This window comes from Miscanthus floridulus, chromosome 11 (genome assembly GCF_019320115.1).
Source record: "Miscanthus floridulus cultivar M001 chromosome 11, ASM1932011v1, whole genome shotgun sequence".
Classification (NCBI taxonomy): domain Eukaryota; kingdom Viridiplantae; phylum Streptophyta; class Magnoliopsida; order Poales; family Poaceae; genus Miscanthus; species Miscanthus floridulus.
In genome coordinates, this window is record NC_089590.1 from 88840889 (window position 1) to 88855227 (window position 14339).

General features: G+C 46.2%; 1 protein-coding gene across 1 annotated transcript; it reads left to right on the top strand.

Annotated features, from left to right (window-relative positions):
• The first annotated feature begins 6067 nt into the window (after positions 1-6067).
• Positions 6068-7966, top strand: LOC136492407 (zinc finger BED domain-containing protein RICESLEEPER 2-like). The gene is made up of 2 exons (XM_066488431.1): positions 6068-6272; positions 6759-7966. Exons 1-2 carry the CDS (start codon positions 6068-6070, stop codon positions 7964-7966), a joined length of 1413 nt encoding a protein of 470 aa, XP_066344528.1.
• Positions 7967-14339: the final 6373 nt, after the last annotated feature.

A 14339-nucleotide genomic window follows, 5' to 3' on the forward strand; every position in this document is an offset into this window, starting at 1 on the left:
GGCAGATGGCGCAGTGGAGGCCACGCGTAGAAGGGAGCAGGCCTTGCCTGTTAGACCGGTCCAGTTCGAGAAGCTAGCAGCGTCCGGGGACGGACGACGTCCTATTCCAAGTATATTACCTTAATGGATTAGAACTCACCACAAGCGTTAGTCTTGCTTGAGAGTTCTAATCTACGGCCTCTGTCCTAAAAAGAACATAATCTAGTTTGTTCTCAATCATACAATTTTCAGATTTAACCAATTTACTGGGAAAAAGTGTCAACATTATTTATGATACTAAGTAGGTATATTATAAAAATATATTGTATCATGAATCTAAATAATAATAATTTGGCATCTAGACATTAACAAGTTTTTAATTTGTACACGTTTAGCCAAACTAAAATGATTTATTTATATGATAAAAATAGAATTGTATATTTTTAGGGTAAATTGTATATTTTTATTGAACAGATTAGTAGTAGTTTTTTTCTTGAAGGAAAAAAGTAGCAGTATTTTTTTTTTGGGAAAGCCGACCCTTTGTGGGTCAAGGAATATCTAGAGGTTCGAACCATCCCAATAGCCCAGTCGTTTCTCCTCCGTCTGACCGTTGAGTGCACGTCGATCTACGATTTTGAGCACATGCACAGCCATCACCGAGCGCCATCGTCCTTCGGCCAGGTCGCCGGCGCTCTTGCGAGCGATACCGCGGCGGTGACACCGCACGCGCACGACCGCACCACCGGTTTGACTTCTCCATGCATCCAGGGATTCAGCCCTGGGCCAAGTCAGACCCGTCAATCAGCGCCCGCCGAGGTGAGAATTGACTGGCATGACGTGAGTTGAAATTCTAGAATTCTCAATCATCAAATACGCATCAATCCGTCAAAATACGCTAGCTAGGATGTGCTAGGTCATATACGTACCTGATACTAGTACAGCCGAGCTCAGCACTCGCGGTTTCAGAGCCATTTCTACTGCGTCTGAACCCACCGCCAATGTGAAAAGCCAGTGAAAAATTAAAATACTACCGCGCCAATGTTAACACATTTTCTTTGGCGGTTCGCGAAGCCAACCGCTAGTGATAATATTATTTACACAGACGCTTCACACTACCCCAGTTCTTCGCATCACTGTCGGTTCAAAACCCCCCTTCACTGCCGGATTTTGAACCGACAATGGCGTCCCGGTAGTGATGCCTTTTGGCTATCAGTGTCGTCACTTCACTCGGCAGTGATAAGCTTTAAAAAAATAAAAAAAATACAGCAAGCAAGCTCGCTACCTACCGCCGCCACCGCCATGCTCTCTAGCTACCGCCGCCACCGCCATGCTCGCTAGCTTCCCCCACCGCCGCTCCATCAAGCAGTTTATCCAAGATACAATTCATACATCACAGACAAAGGAGGAGGGATTCAACACAACACAAATCAACTTATCCACAAATCGAATCGATTCATACATCACACAGAAGGGTTCAACACATCACAAATCAACTCATCCACAAATTGATTCATACAGCGTGTGAGAGAGGAGAAAGAGCACCAGGAAGGAAAAATTGCCGAGGAGGAGAGAGTACCGTGAGCAGTGAGGTAGAAGCCGCCGACGCTTCTCGCCCTCCCACCGCCAAGGTGGATCCACACGAGCCGCCTGCGGTCGCCCGACCGCCCATGCTTGCGCCGGTCTCCGGGAGGAAGAAGCTCGCGCCTGTTGTCGGGTGGATCTGCTCGCCAGCACCAGGAGGAAGAAGCCGCACCGGGATCCCGACCGCTCGCCAGTACCCGCGGCGACCTCGCGCCCGCGGTGGCCTCGTGCCCGCGCCGCGCCGGGGTCCCGACCGTTCGCCGGCGACCGCGGCGAGGTGGATTTGGGGAGGAGATTTGGGGAAGTCTAGAGGAGGAGGTCTGAGGAGCAGAGAAATACCTTCAGGAGAGAGATAAAGAAAGGTGTGCACGGACCAGTTAACCAGGATGAATAAAATTTTCGGGTCCGGAACCTATGGATCATCGGTGGTCTGTGAAATGTAACCGACAGTGATAGACATCACTGCCGGCTTTTATTACCAACCGGCAATGATAATATCTATCATTGTCGGTTTGTTAGAAAATCCGGTAGTGGTAGCCCTTTTTCTTACGAACCGACAGTGATGCATCTATCAGTGTCGGTTTTAAAATTCCGGTAGTGATAGAGCCGGCTGTGATAGTTTATTCTGTAGTAGTGTTAGGTAAATCATCCGTTAGTGTTAACGTATTTGCACTGGCGGTTCGTTTGTATGGTGTGCAACCCTACATAGCATACCTAGCCAGGTAAAGACATCAATCAAATCAAATACCATGATGTTGCATCAATTATCTCTCACGTTGAATAAGGGGGTGTTTGGTTCCAGCGACTAATTTTTAATCCCTGTCACATCGGACGTTCGGATGTTAATTAGGAGGACTAAACATGAGTTAATTATAAAACTAATTACACACATAGAGACTAATTTGCGAGACGAATCTATTAAGCCTAATTAGGCCATGATTTGACAATGTGGTGCTACAGTAAATATGCGCTAATGATGGATTAATTAGGCTTAATAGATTCGTCTCGTAAATTAGTTTCCATCTGTATAATTAGTTTTATAATTAACTCATGTTTAGTCCTCCTAATTAACATCCGAACGTCCGATGTGACAGGGACTAAAAATTAGTCCCTGAACCAAACACCCCCTAATAAGTAGAGCTGCTCTTGATAAGAGCACCCGCAGTGTGGAGGACCGGGGTCGGTCCTATACTGGGTCCCACGAATGACATGACTTGTCCTGGTACCCGGCTCGCAACGTATTGAACCGGGAGCGTCAACGGCACAGTAGGAGAGAGAGGGAGCCAAGACGATTTCTTTTTTCCGTAGGAGCGGGTTCGATACGACAGACCCGAAGCTCCATCGAATCGGCCTCGCAATGTATCGACCCAGGTTCGATCGGTGCATTTATTGTATCAATCCACCTTCAAACCGCACATTGCTGATGCTCTAAGGATGCTCGTACGTGTAAGGATGGCAACTGACATGGTCAGTCTTTGTCTCATCGACTGAATTTTTTATTTTTTAGCATTTTTTTAAAAGTTTTTTATAAATACGTCTTTAGAGGAAAGATTTCAGAATCTGGATCCTTAGCTCGGCGCCATTAATACTGACGTCGAGCTAACACGTCTCGGCGCCAGCGTCTCTGACGCTAAGCTCTTGGGCTCGACGTAGACGTGACAATAACATAGCAGACAGCCCAATGCCATAAATACTTACGCCGAGCTTAGCGCCTTAGATCCCGACGTCGAGCTTGTCGTCGTGGGCACCGGCGCCAGCCTCCTTTCCTCTTCCTCTCTCGCTGCGCTTGTACTTTATTGCGCGTAGTTTTTTCCGGCAACAGGATGACCGGACGGCCGGTGGAAGAGTACTGTGCAGAAGTTGGAGCAGTTATCGTGGCTCGTGGGATGGGTATGTACGTACGATTACGTCCATGCGTGTTTGGATTTTTTATTGTCCGTACAGGTTGCGTCGTGTCAATACCACTCTACCCACTCCGTCCTGCGCGAGCGGTGCTCGACTGCCCACACCACACCACGCGACAAGACCGCCGTTATATATCAGCATGTTCGCTTGTTCGTAAATGATCGTAAATTTTCAGTCGAGAACAGTGTTTTTCTCTCACACCAAACCAGCCAGCAATAAATAATCCACGATACGATACGACCTTCCGAACAGGCCGATAATGGACGGGAGACGTGTGATGGGACAGGGCGAGACTGCGAGGGCCCCGCGCGACAAGACAAGCCCGACTGCTCGACTGCTGCGCCGACGAAGCGGTGTCGCTCACCGCCCCGAGGACGAGGAGCAGCGCACCGCTTGGTGAGGCGTGCAGGCGGACATGTAGGCCGGATTTTAAAATTTTCTGGTCTCAAGCGTGCCTGCCATCTGCAACAGCGCGACGGCGCGGCTCGGTATTTTGATTTTTTTTCGTCCAGCGTTCAATAGGGTCCAGTTTAGTTCCAGAAAATTTTGTCAAATTTTTCAGATTTCCTGTCACATCGAATCTTTAGACGCATGCATGAAGCATTAAATATAAATAAAAAATAAAACTAATTACACAGTTTAGATAAAATTCACGAGACGAATCTTTTAAGCCTAATTAGATTATGATTGGACACTAATTGCCAAATAACAACGAAACGTACTACGGTACATTTTGCAAAAATTTTCGCCATCTGCCCTAGGCCTCACGGCGCACAAATTTGAATTGAAAGTTTCAGCGTTGTACGTACAACTCCTACACGGTACTGTACTGTACACGTCCGAATTTCGATTCTGACATGACAAAACAGTTCCTCTGGGACTTTTGTAGTAGTGGTACAGTAGTAGTAGGAGGGCCTTGTTTAATCGGATAAATTTTGAAAATTTGGCTAATGTAGCACTTTCGTTTTTATTTGACAATTAATGTTTAATCATAGACTAATTAGGCTCAAAATGTCGTCTCATAATTTCCAACCAAACTGTGCAATTAGTTTTTTTTCGTCTACATTTAATGCTCCATGCACGTATCGCAAGATTCGATGTGATGGCTACTATAGCACTTTTTGGGAAAACTTTTCGAAACTAAACCAGTCCTAGGGCTATCATTGCTGCGGTCACGCATGCTGGGTACCGTATTGGATAAGGGTGGGAGCGGGCTCAACCTGCTGGACCCCACCTTTCGGCTGTCTGTCGCCCGCAGGCGTCGGTCCCACCTGCCATTCCCTCGGGACATGGCAAACCGGGGGAGTCCCCGGAATCATGTGAATCTCCGCGCGCCCCGGCCGACGCACGGCGCGGCACGACGCCGGAGATTCCCGCGACCGCGACGACCGCACCCACGTCGCTGCCACGCGGGGCCCTCGCAGTCTCGCCTTGTCCCATCACACGTCCCCCCTCACTCCTCCCGTCCACTATAGCTATACTTGGCCATGTAGCCTGAGGCACGACGGCACGACACGAAGCACGTTTTTTTAGCCCAACACGAGCACGGCACGGCCTGGTGACATGCGGGCCTGGGCTGGCCCGGCCCGAGGCTGTAGGCCGTGCCTGGGCCGCTGCTCAGGCCCGTGGGCTGGCACGGCACGGCCCGGCCTGAGTCAGCCGGCCCGACAGCGGCCCGGCCACCCTCCTCCCCTCCCGGCCTCCCCACGGCCCAGCGCGCTGCGCGGCCCACACCCCCTCCTCATATATAAACTCACGCCGCGGCCGCGGCGGCCACACCCAAAAACCCTAGCTCATTTCACTCGCTCGCCTGTCGCCTCGCCTCGCTGCTCTCGCCTCGCAGTCTCGCTCTCGGCTTCGTCCTCCCCGACTCCGATGAGGTGACCTCGACGATCCGCCTGCCGTCGGCGAGCAACTCCCTACTCCTCCTACCTGATCCCCTCCCTGCTCCCTCTCCGCCTCTCCCTTCTTCCTATCCCTATCTCCACTCTAGATCTCGGTGACTATGTGAGTTCGTGTCCCATCTGCCCCTCCTCCGCCGCTCGCCGTCCTTCTAATTGTTGTGTTGTCTTCTCTGGGTGGCTCTCGTCTTCTCCGGCACCGGGCTCCGGTTGCGTAGGTACATCCCTAACCCCGCCTGCCGCCGACGAGCAGCTCCCTACTACTAAGTCCTACCAGATCCCCTCCCTGCCCCCTCTCCGCCTCTCCCTTCTCCCTATCCCTATCTCCCTTCTAGATCTGGGTGATTATGTGAGTTTGTGTCCCCGTGTGCCCCTCCTCCGTCGCTCGCCATTCTTCTAACCTTACTGCCGTCTTCTCTGGGTGGCCCTGGTCTTCTTCGGCACCGGGCTTCGGTTGCACAGGTACATCCCTAACCCAAACCCTAACCCTAACCCAAACCCTAACCCTAACCCTAACCCTAACCCTCCTCTTCTTCCATTGATGAATGGTTTGTGTCTTTGTGATCTATTTTGATATCCTATTTTCCTCCTCCTCCATGTCTTTATGCAGGTCGGTAGCCGATGCGTCGTCTTCTAGCTGTGGCTTAGAGCGAGCAAGGCGGCCACCCGTACCGTCGAGGAATGGGGCTGGAGAGGCGGCCATGGCCGATGAGGATGGCCTCCTACCGGTTGGTCTGGCCCCAGAGGGCGAGAACGACGACGACACACGAGCCGACGCTGCTGCGTTGTTCGGTATCGATCTTGGGGACGGCTCTGCTGCTCCGATCGATGTGGACACAGACGGTGGCGAAGGGAGGACGGCGACTGTGAACTCCAACGGCACTGGTCCTTCGGTTGCTGGTACAGGTAACACTAGTAAGCGCAAATCGCCTGTGTAGGCTGATTTTGAGGAGATCTATGAGGTTATTAATGGTTCTAGAATTTGCACCAAGGTTGTTTGTAAGATGTGCAAATCTACCTTGTCTGCTAGATCTGCTGCTAGCACTGGTCACTTAAAAAGGCACCAAAAATCTTATAGGATTAAAATTGATCAACGTGCTAGGGTTCAATTTAGGCTTTCATACAATCCTGATGGTTCTGTTTATAACTAGGATTATAAACATTAAGTTGCTAGATCTGAATTATGTCGTTTGATTGCTAAGCTTGATCTGCCTTTAGGAATTTGTGAGACTAATGCTTGGGAAGAATACATTGTTAGAGCTCATAATCTTAGGTTTGTTTAGGTCTCTAGACAGATCACCACTAGAGATCTTGGCAAACTTTTTAATGAACGACGTAATATAATTAAGAACTGTGTGTTGTCTGGTGCTTCTTCTGTTGGTTTGACATCAGACATTTGGTCTGATAATGTAAAGGAAGACTATATGACTGCTGACTGGGAGTTGCAGAAAAAGGTAATTGGTCTCCGCTTGATTGAGGTAAACCATACTGGTGACAATATTGCAGAAAAAGTTGCTTATGTGATTGAAGAATTTGGTTTGCTTGACAAGGTGTTTTCTGTTACTCTTGACAATGCTTCTTCCAATGCTAAGGCTATGGAAACATTGACACCTATGTTTGCTGGTTATCTGGGTTCTGAACCTGCACCTACACCTTCAGATCCTAATAAGGTTAAGTATCATCTTGTGCATCAACGTTGTGCTTACCATATTATTAATCTAATAGTAAAATCTGGCTTAAAAAGGTTCAAACCTTACACTGAGGATTTCAGAACTGCTATTAACTTTTTGAATTCATCTAATCAAAGGATTGCTTTGTTCAAGAACTTTTGCATTGCTAAGGGTGTTAGACCTAGAAAGTTTGGTTTGGATATGGATGTTAGATGGAATGCTACATATCTTATGCTTAAACACCTGCTTTCATATAAGGATGTTTTTTCTGTGTTCATTAATTCCAACTATGGCTCAATGTTGTTAACCGCAAGTCACTGGTATATTGCTGATAAAATACTTGAATTCCTAGAAGTTTTTTATGACTCCACAGTCACTCTTTCTGGTGTTTACTATCCAACTAGTCCACTTATTCTGCACCATCTGCTAGATATTATAACTCATTTACATGAAAGTTCAAAGGATCAGAATCTGTTTTCTATTGTCTATCCTATGAAGCTTAAATACCTAAAATACTGGAAGGACATACCTCTGTTGTATTCATTTGCATTCATTCTTGATCCTAGAGGTAAAATGAGAGGTTTATTTAATGTTCTTACCATAATGCAACAAAAAACTGGTTTTGACTACAGTTCTTATTATGGTATTGTGAAAACTGAAATTTTCAAGTTGGTTAACAAGTATGAAGAAAAATTTGGTGTAGCTAGGTCTCAAAGGAGGGTTTCACATCCTGCAAGCATCATAGGTAAGAGGAAGCATGCATGGGGAAGAATTTTTGGAGGCCCTGGAGCATCTAGTGTTGTTGGACCTTCCCCTGCCTCTGCTCCTAGTCCTTCTTTATCTACTTCTGCTGCTGCTTGTGAGCTATCTGCTTATCTGGACAGTGACAATGTCACTGCATTTGAGGATGACTTTGATCTACTTCTCTAGTGGCGTGACCATAAGCTAACATATCTAGTGCTTTCTATCATGGCTAGAGACATTATGTCAGTTCCTGTTTCAACAGTGTCTTCAGAATCTTGTTTCAGCTTGATAGAAAGAATACTTGAGGAGCGGCGCCATCGACTATTGCCTGAACATGTGGAGATGCTTGCTTGCATAAAAGATTGGGAGCTGGGTGAAAGAAGACTGCAGCATGATGTTGACAACTAAGAACTGGTAGACTCCTTCGAGCATCTCTATCTTGATGAAGATGCATCTACTTCTGGTTCTGGGGCTCCTTCTGCTAGCACATCTGCATCTGTGGCTTCTGCATCTGGTGGTTGAGATTGAGAGTTGAGATTGAGACAATGAGATTGTGAGACTTAGAGGTAAGCTGAGAGCCTGAGACTTGATTATGATCTGTATCTGTGATGTATCATGTAAACCTTTGAATATGTTTAAGACTTATAAGAGCTGTGCTGCACTCTTTTTCCCTTTCTAGGGTTTCTCACAAGGGTGAGTTTTACCCAGAAAGGTTTTTACTGAGGCAGCATTGCACACAGCTTAGTTATCCTTTTAATTTCCTCTTGTTCTCTATGTGTATGGTTTTGGTTTTGGTTTGAAGCTCTTCTAGGAAAAAATACTTTAAATTTGAATACTTTTTGTTGAGATGAATTTTTTGATGTGTTTTAAACCCTACGGGCCTCGGGCTGGCACGGCCTGGTGATTTGGCCGTGCCTAGTAGGCCGGCACGGCAAGGATTTAGGCCCACAGGCCCATGGTTGGGCTGTTGGCAAGGCACGAGGCCCGCAGCGGCACGGCACGGGAGGCACGGCGTGCCGTGCCGACCTGACATCCTCCGGGCCGTGCCGAGCCAGGCCGGCCCAATGGCCAAGTATAACTATAGCGGCGGTCTTGTCGCATGGTGTGGGCAGTCAAGCATCGCTCGCGCAGGACGGAGTGGGTAGAGTGGCATTGACATGACGCAACCTGTAAAGACAATAAAAAAATCCAAACACGCATGGACGTAATCGTACGTACATACCCATCCCACGAGCCACGATAACTGCTCCAACTTCTGCACAGTACTCTTCCACCCGCCGTCCGGCCATCCTGTTGCTGAAAAAACTACGCGCAATAAAGTACTAGCGCAGCGAGAGAGGGAGAGGAAAGGAGGTTTAGCGCCAGTGCCCACGACAGCAAGCTCGGCGTCAGATCTACGTGTTACAACATCAGTACCTCTGAACCATAGATCGGGGTAAGCATCTCTTACTTAGGGTTCCTCTAGTTCGCCCTGGCACAGTTGCGCCGTAGCCTCGTGGATGCCGGTGTCGAGGGAGCTCGACGTGGTGGAGTTTAGCATGGTGGAGACGCTGCAGAGGCGACGGCAGAGTCGGTGGAGCTTCCCGTCGCTGGCAGCATCCTTCTTTAGATCGGATTAGTGTTTCTCTATAGGTGGTTACGGTGGCTCAGGTCAACCTCGTAGTTTGAGCCCTGATCCCCACCTCTCCTTTTATAGTGCTGTACGACAGGGGCCCACCAACCATATTAGGGTTGGGCGCCCCCGATCAGGGCGCAGATCCAAGGGCCTTATTGGTGGAGATCAATTAACATTCTCCCCCTTGATCTCACTACCATCTTTCATATTATTTACTTTTGTTCATTCCATTACAGATTAGCGCATAGAGCATGTTTCATCATTACGGTCAATTGTCGATAGATTTAACAGCTACAACACACCACTCTATTCTGAAATAGATACTTAATTTTGGGCCTTCTTTTGTCTAGGAATTTTAGGCTTTCCCTTAAACCCATGCTAGCTACATGTTCTCTAAACACGTTGGGTGGTAAGCCTTTTATAAGTGGACCCACGAGCATCTTTTCGGTACTTATATGCTCAAGACTTATGACATGATCCCGGACTTTATCTTTCACAACATAATACTTTATGTCAATGTGTTTGGCAGCACCACTTGACTTATTGTTGTGAGCATACTATACTGCCGGATTATTATCGCAGTATAACATAAGTGGTCTATAGATGTCGTCAACCACCTTCAAATCGGATATGAACTTCTTTAGCCAGTTCACCTGCCCCGTTGCCTCATAACACGCTATAAACTCGGCATACATTGTGGACGATGTAGTGACGGTTTACTTTGAGCTTTTCCATGAAATAGCTCCCCCTACAAGAGTGAATACGTATCTAGGCGTGAATTTTCTATCATCTCCCGTATAATCAGAATCTGAACATCCCACTATATGGAGTGAATCAGATCTTCTATACGTCATCATGAGGCTTTTCGTTCCTTGCAAATAATGCAAGACTTTCTTTACTAATTTTTAGTGTTCTGTTCTAGGATTGCTCTAGAATCTGCCAAGTAACCCGGTAACAAATGCCAAGTCAGAGCGCTTACATACTTGAGCATATTGCAAGCTTCCGACAGCTGAAGCATATGGAACCGCTTTCATTTGACCGATCTCATATTGGTTCTTAGGGCATTGAAAATCTCCATATCTGTCGCCCTTGACTATAGGAGCAAGCGAGGGACTACATTTGTGCATACTGAATTTCTTTAAGATCCTTTCTATGTATGTCTTTTGTGACAGTCCTAATACCCTTTTACTTCTATCTTGGTGAATCTCGATCCCTAGAACGAACGAGGCTTCACCAAGATCTTTCATATCAAATTTTGAGGACAAAAATTTCTTTGTCTCCAGTAGTAGACTAACATCACTACTAGCAAGTAATATATCATCCACATATAGGACAAGGAAGATAAATTTTCTATTCTTAAACTTTGCATAGACACAATTGTCCTCTACGTTCTCTTTAAACCCAAAATTCCTTATTGTCTGATCAAACTTCAAGCACCACTGTCTTGAAGCTTGTTTTGATCAATAAATGGATTTCTTTAGGCGGCATCCCATTCGTTCTTTTCCTTCCATGACAAAACTTTTGATTATGCCATGTAAATATTTTCCTCCAAGTCCCCGTTGAGAAATGCCGTCTTTACATCTATCTGATGTAATTCTAAATCGTAATATGCCACTAATGCCATTATGATTCTGAAGGAATCCTTACATGAGACTAGGGAAAAGGTCTCATTGTAATCAATGCCTTCTCTTTGCGTAAAGCCTTTTGCCACAAGTCGAGCTTTATATCTCTCTATATTTCCTTGAGAGTCAAGTTTTGTTTTGTAGACCCATTTATAGCCTACTGTTTTAGCTCCTGTAGGAATTATTTCCAAGTCCCAAACTTTATTGACATTCATAGATTTCATTTCATTTTCCATGGCCTTAAGCCACTTTGATGAATGATCACTTCTCATGGCTTCTTCAAATAAGGTGGGATCATCCATTTAAAATTTCTCAGTGTAGTATACTTCATAGTCAGCAGGAATAGCTGATTTTCTAACTCTTTATGACCTTCTAGGGGCCTCCACATTTGGCACATCTTCTGTTTGAGGCTGTTGTTGCTCCCCCTCATGTGTGGCAATAGGTTCTATAGGATTCTAAAGATCGTCATTCATTGTTGCCACAGACGGAATAACAACTAGTGCTGGCACCACAGTATCTTGCACTGTCGGAGCAGCGACAGCAGGTAGTGAGAAAAATGGCTCATGAATCATCGGAGTGGGCGTATACACCTGCTTCTCTTCAAGGTCAATTTCTCGAGCTACCATGCTCTCCCTCATCATTTCATTCTCTAGGAAGACAACGTATCTCGTTTCCATAAACTTTGTATGTCTGTCTGTACAGTAGAAACGAAAACATTTTGACTTTTCTAGGTATCCAATGAAATGGCAACTTACAGTTTGGGATCTAGTTTCCCAATATTTGGGTTAAATACTTTAGCCTCAGTAGGACTCCCCCCACACGTAAGTGGATTAGTGAGGGTACTCTTTCTGTCCACAACTCATACGGTGTTTTGGGCACCGACTTACTTGGTACTCTATTGAGAATATGAATGGTGGTTCTTAACGCCTCCATCCACAGGCTCAATGGTAAGGTGGAATAACTTATCATACTGCGCACCATATCTATCAGGGTACGATTGCGTCTTTTAGCTACTCCATTCTGCTGAGGTTCGCCCGGTGTAGAATACTAGGCTACTATACCATTCTCCTGTAAGAACTTTGCAAAAGGTCCAGGAACTTGGCCATATGGGGTATGCCGACCGTATTACTCCCTCCACGGTCGGACCTGACTATCTTAATCTTTAAATTGTGTTGGTTTTCAACTTCTGCCTTAAATATCTTAAATTTATCCAATGCTTATGTTCTTTCTTTGATTGGATAAATATAACCATAATGGGAGTAATCATCTGTGAATGTTATGAACGAATCATAACCATCCACACTCTTTACAGGAAAAGAACCATAGATGTCTATGTGAATAATCTGTAAAATTCCTGCGCTTCGTTTGACATCTTTCTTAAATTTCTTTACATAATTTCCTTTTATGCATTCTCTGCATTGTTCTAAATCTGAGAACTCTAATGGAGGAAGAATATCATTCTTAACTAGCCTTTCTATTCTCCCCCTCGAAATATGGCCTAAACGACAGTGCCATAATTTCGACGACGCATCGTGAGCTCTCTTATGCCCCATTTCCAGAGTAACTCTCTGTCACAACCTGCTTTATCAGCTGGGTAGCATATGTCTTTGAAGAGCCAGTGAACTGACTCTTTATTCTATCGAGGTACTCAGTGACCGTGTCACACTCTGAGATTGAGCCCACAATTGTAGGCTTAATCGTATTCTTTATCACAGCCAAACATTTTTTATTGGCAGTGACCCACTTCCTATGCTCAAGGTCATAGGACATCTTTTAGGATTCAAAATCTCTCTCTTTAGTTGCCCAAGCGGCATCAGCCTCGTTTGTCTCCCTCACCGATGCCACAGGCTCAGTGGGACACGGTGAGGTGACTATCCAGTCCACCTCAGCCAAGATGAAGGCCAGGTCAAACTTTTTCTTAACATAAAAAATAACAACAATTGCATGCCTTGACTCCAACATTGGTCAAAATTAAAACATATAAATATTCTTATACACTAATTCTACATCACCGTTGGGCAGAAATAGAATTAATGCATAAAATCATTAAAATTTACAATTGTTCTTATACACTAATTCTATATCACCGTTGGACAGAAATAGAATTAAAGCATAAAATCATTAAAATTACGATATTATTATTAACAACGTTTGTCAGAAAATAACAATATCATAATCATGTCAAAATCTCTTTTTATCTAATTAAATATCACGTTGGTTCAAAATAACTGGAGAATAAACAATTTCTTTAGCAGCGAAAACAAGAAAAATTCATTATCTATTTTTCATAAGCATTAAACTTTTCTCAAATATTCTCTGAAAAATTATCCCGTTGGTTCAAATTTTAATAAAGATATTAAACTAGATTTATCAAAATCTGCTTCTGAAAATTAAATAAACTCGGAACTCTATTTACTGTTCATTGTGCCCGGCCTACCGCTACAGTACCGGCCCAGCAGCAACAGTGCGCGGCCCAGCCTGCCATAGCAGCCCACGCACGTGCGCTGCCCACACCTAGGCTGCAACCTGGGCCTGGGCCAGCAAAGCGGCCTCCCGCTCGCGCCCGCCTGGGCCTAAATCTGGCCCGGTTGATCTGCACCGTTGATGCAGATCGGACGACCACACGCGTGTCTCGGCGGATCAAAATGGCGACCTTAGTGCCTCCGCTGACACCCTAGCATCATTCTCTTCCTACCCTTTCTCTCTCTTCGCCTCTCTCCTCAGCGTAGCGAGCAGCAACCGAGCGAGCGAAACGGTGGAGCGGGCAGCCATGGCGCCGTCGCCGGCCCCCTCGTCGGCGTGCACGCTCCCCAGCGGGTGAGCGCGCCGCTGTCGAGCGGCCTGGCCGCGGCGCCCCCTTGGCCGAGCCGGCGAGCAGCGCCCCCGGCTCGGCCTTCTTCTCCCCACGCGCCGGCGAACCACACTATGGCGGTGTCAGCAACGGTCGAGGAAGGCCTCCCCTTCCCCTTCTTCCCCTTCTGATTTGGGTCTTGTTTGTTCTTCTCGGATTCAACCGATTTGGGGATCTAGGGTTAGGGTTTCTTTTCCCGATTTGATTCGTTCGATTCGGTTCATCTCTTTCATATGATTTCTTTTCTTTTCTATTTGTACTGAATCGCTCTCTTCCCCTTCCTCGTCGCGAGTTAGGGTTAGGATTCGGTTGAACCCGATTCGGTTTTTCTCTCGATTTTGATTCGAGATTAGCGAGATAAGCCCCTTCCCCTTCTTCTCTTTTGGATCTTCTTTCTTTTTATTTTGGAGTTGAACCGATTTGGGGTTGGGGTTAGGATTAGGGTTTGACTCACTGGAGTCACTGTTCTTC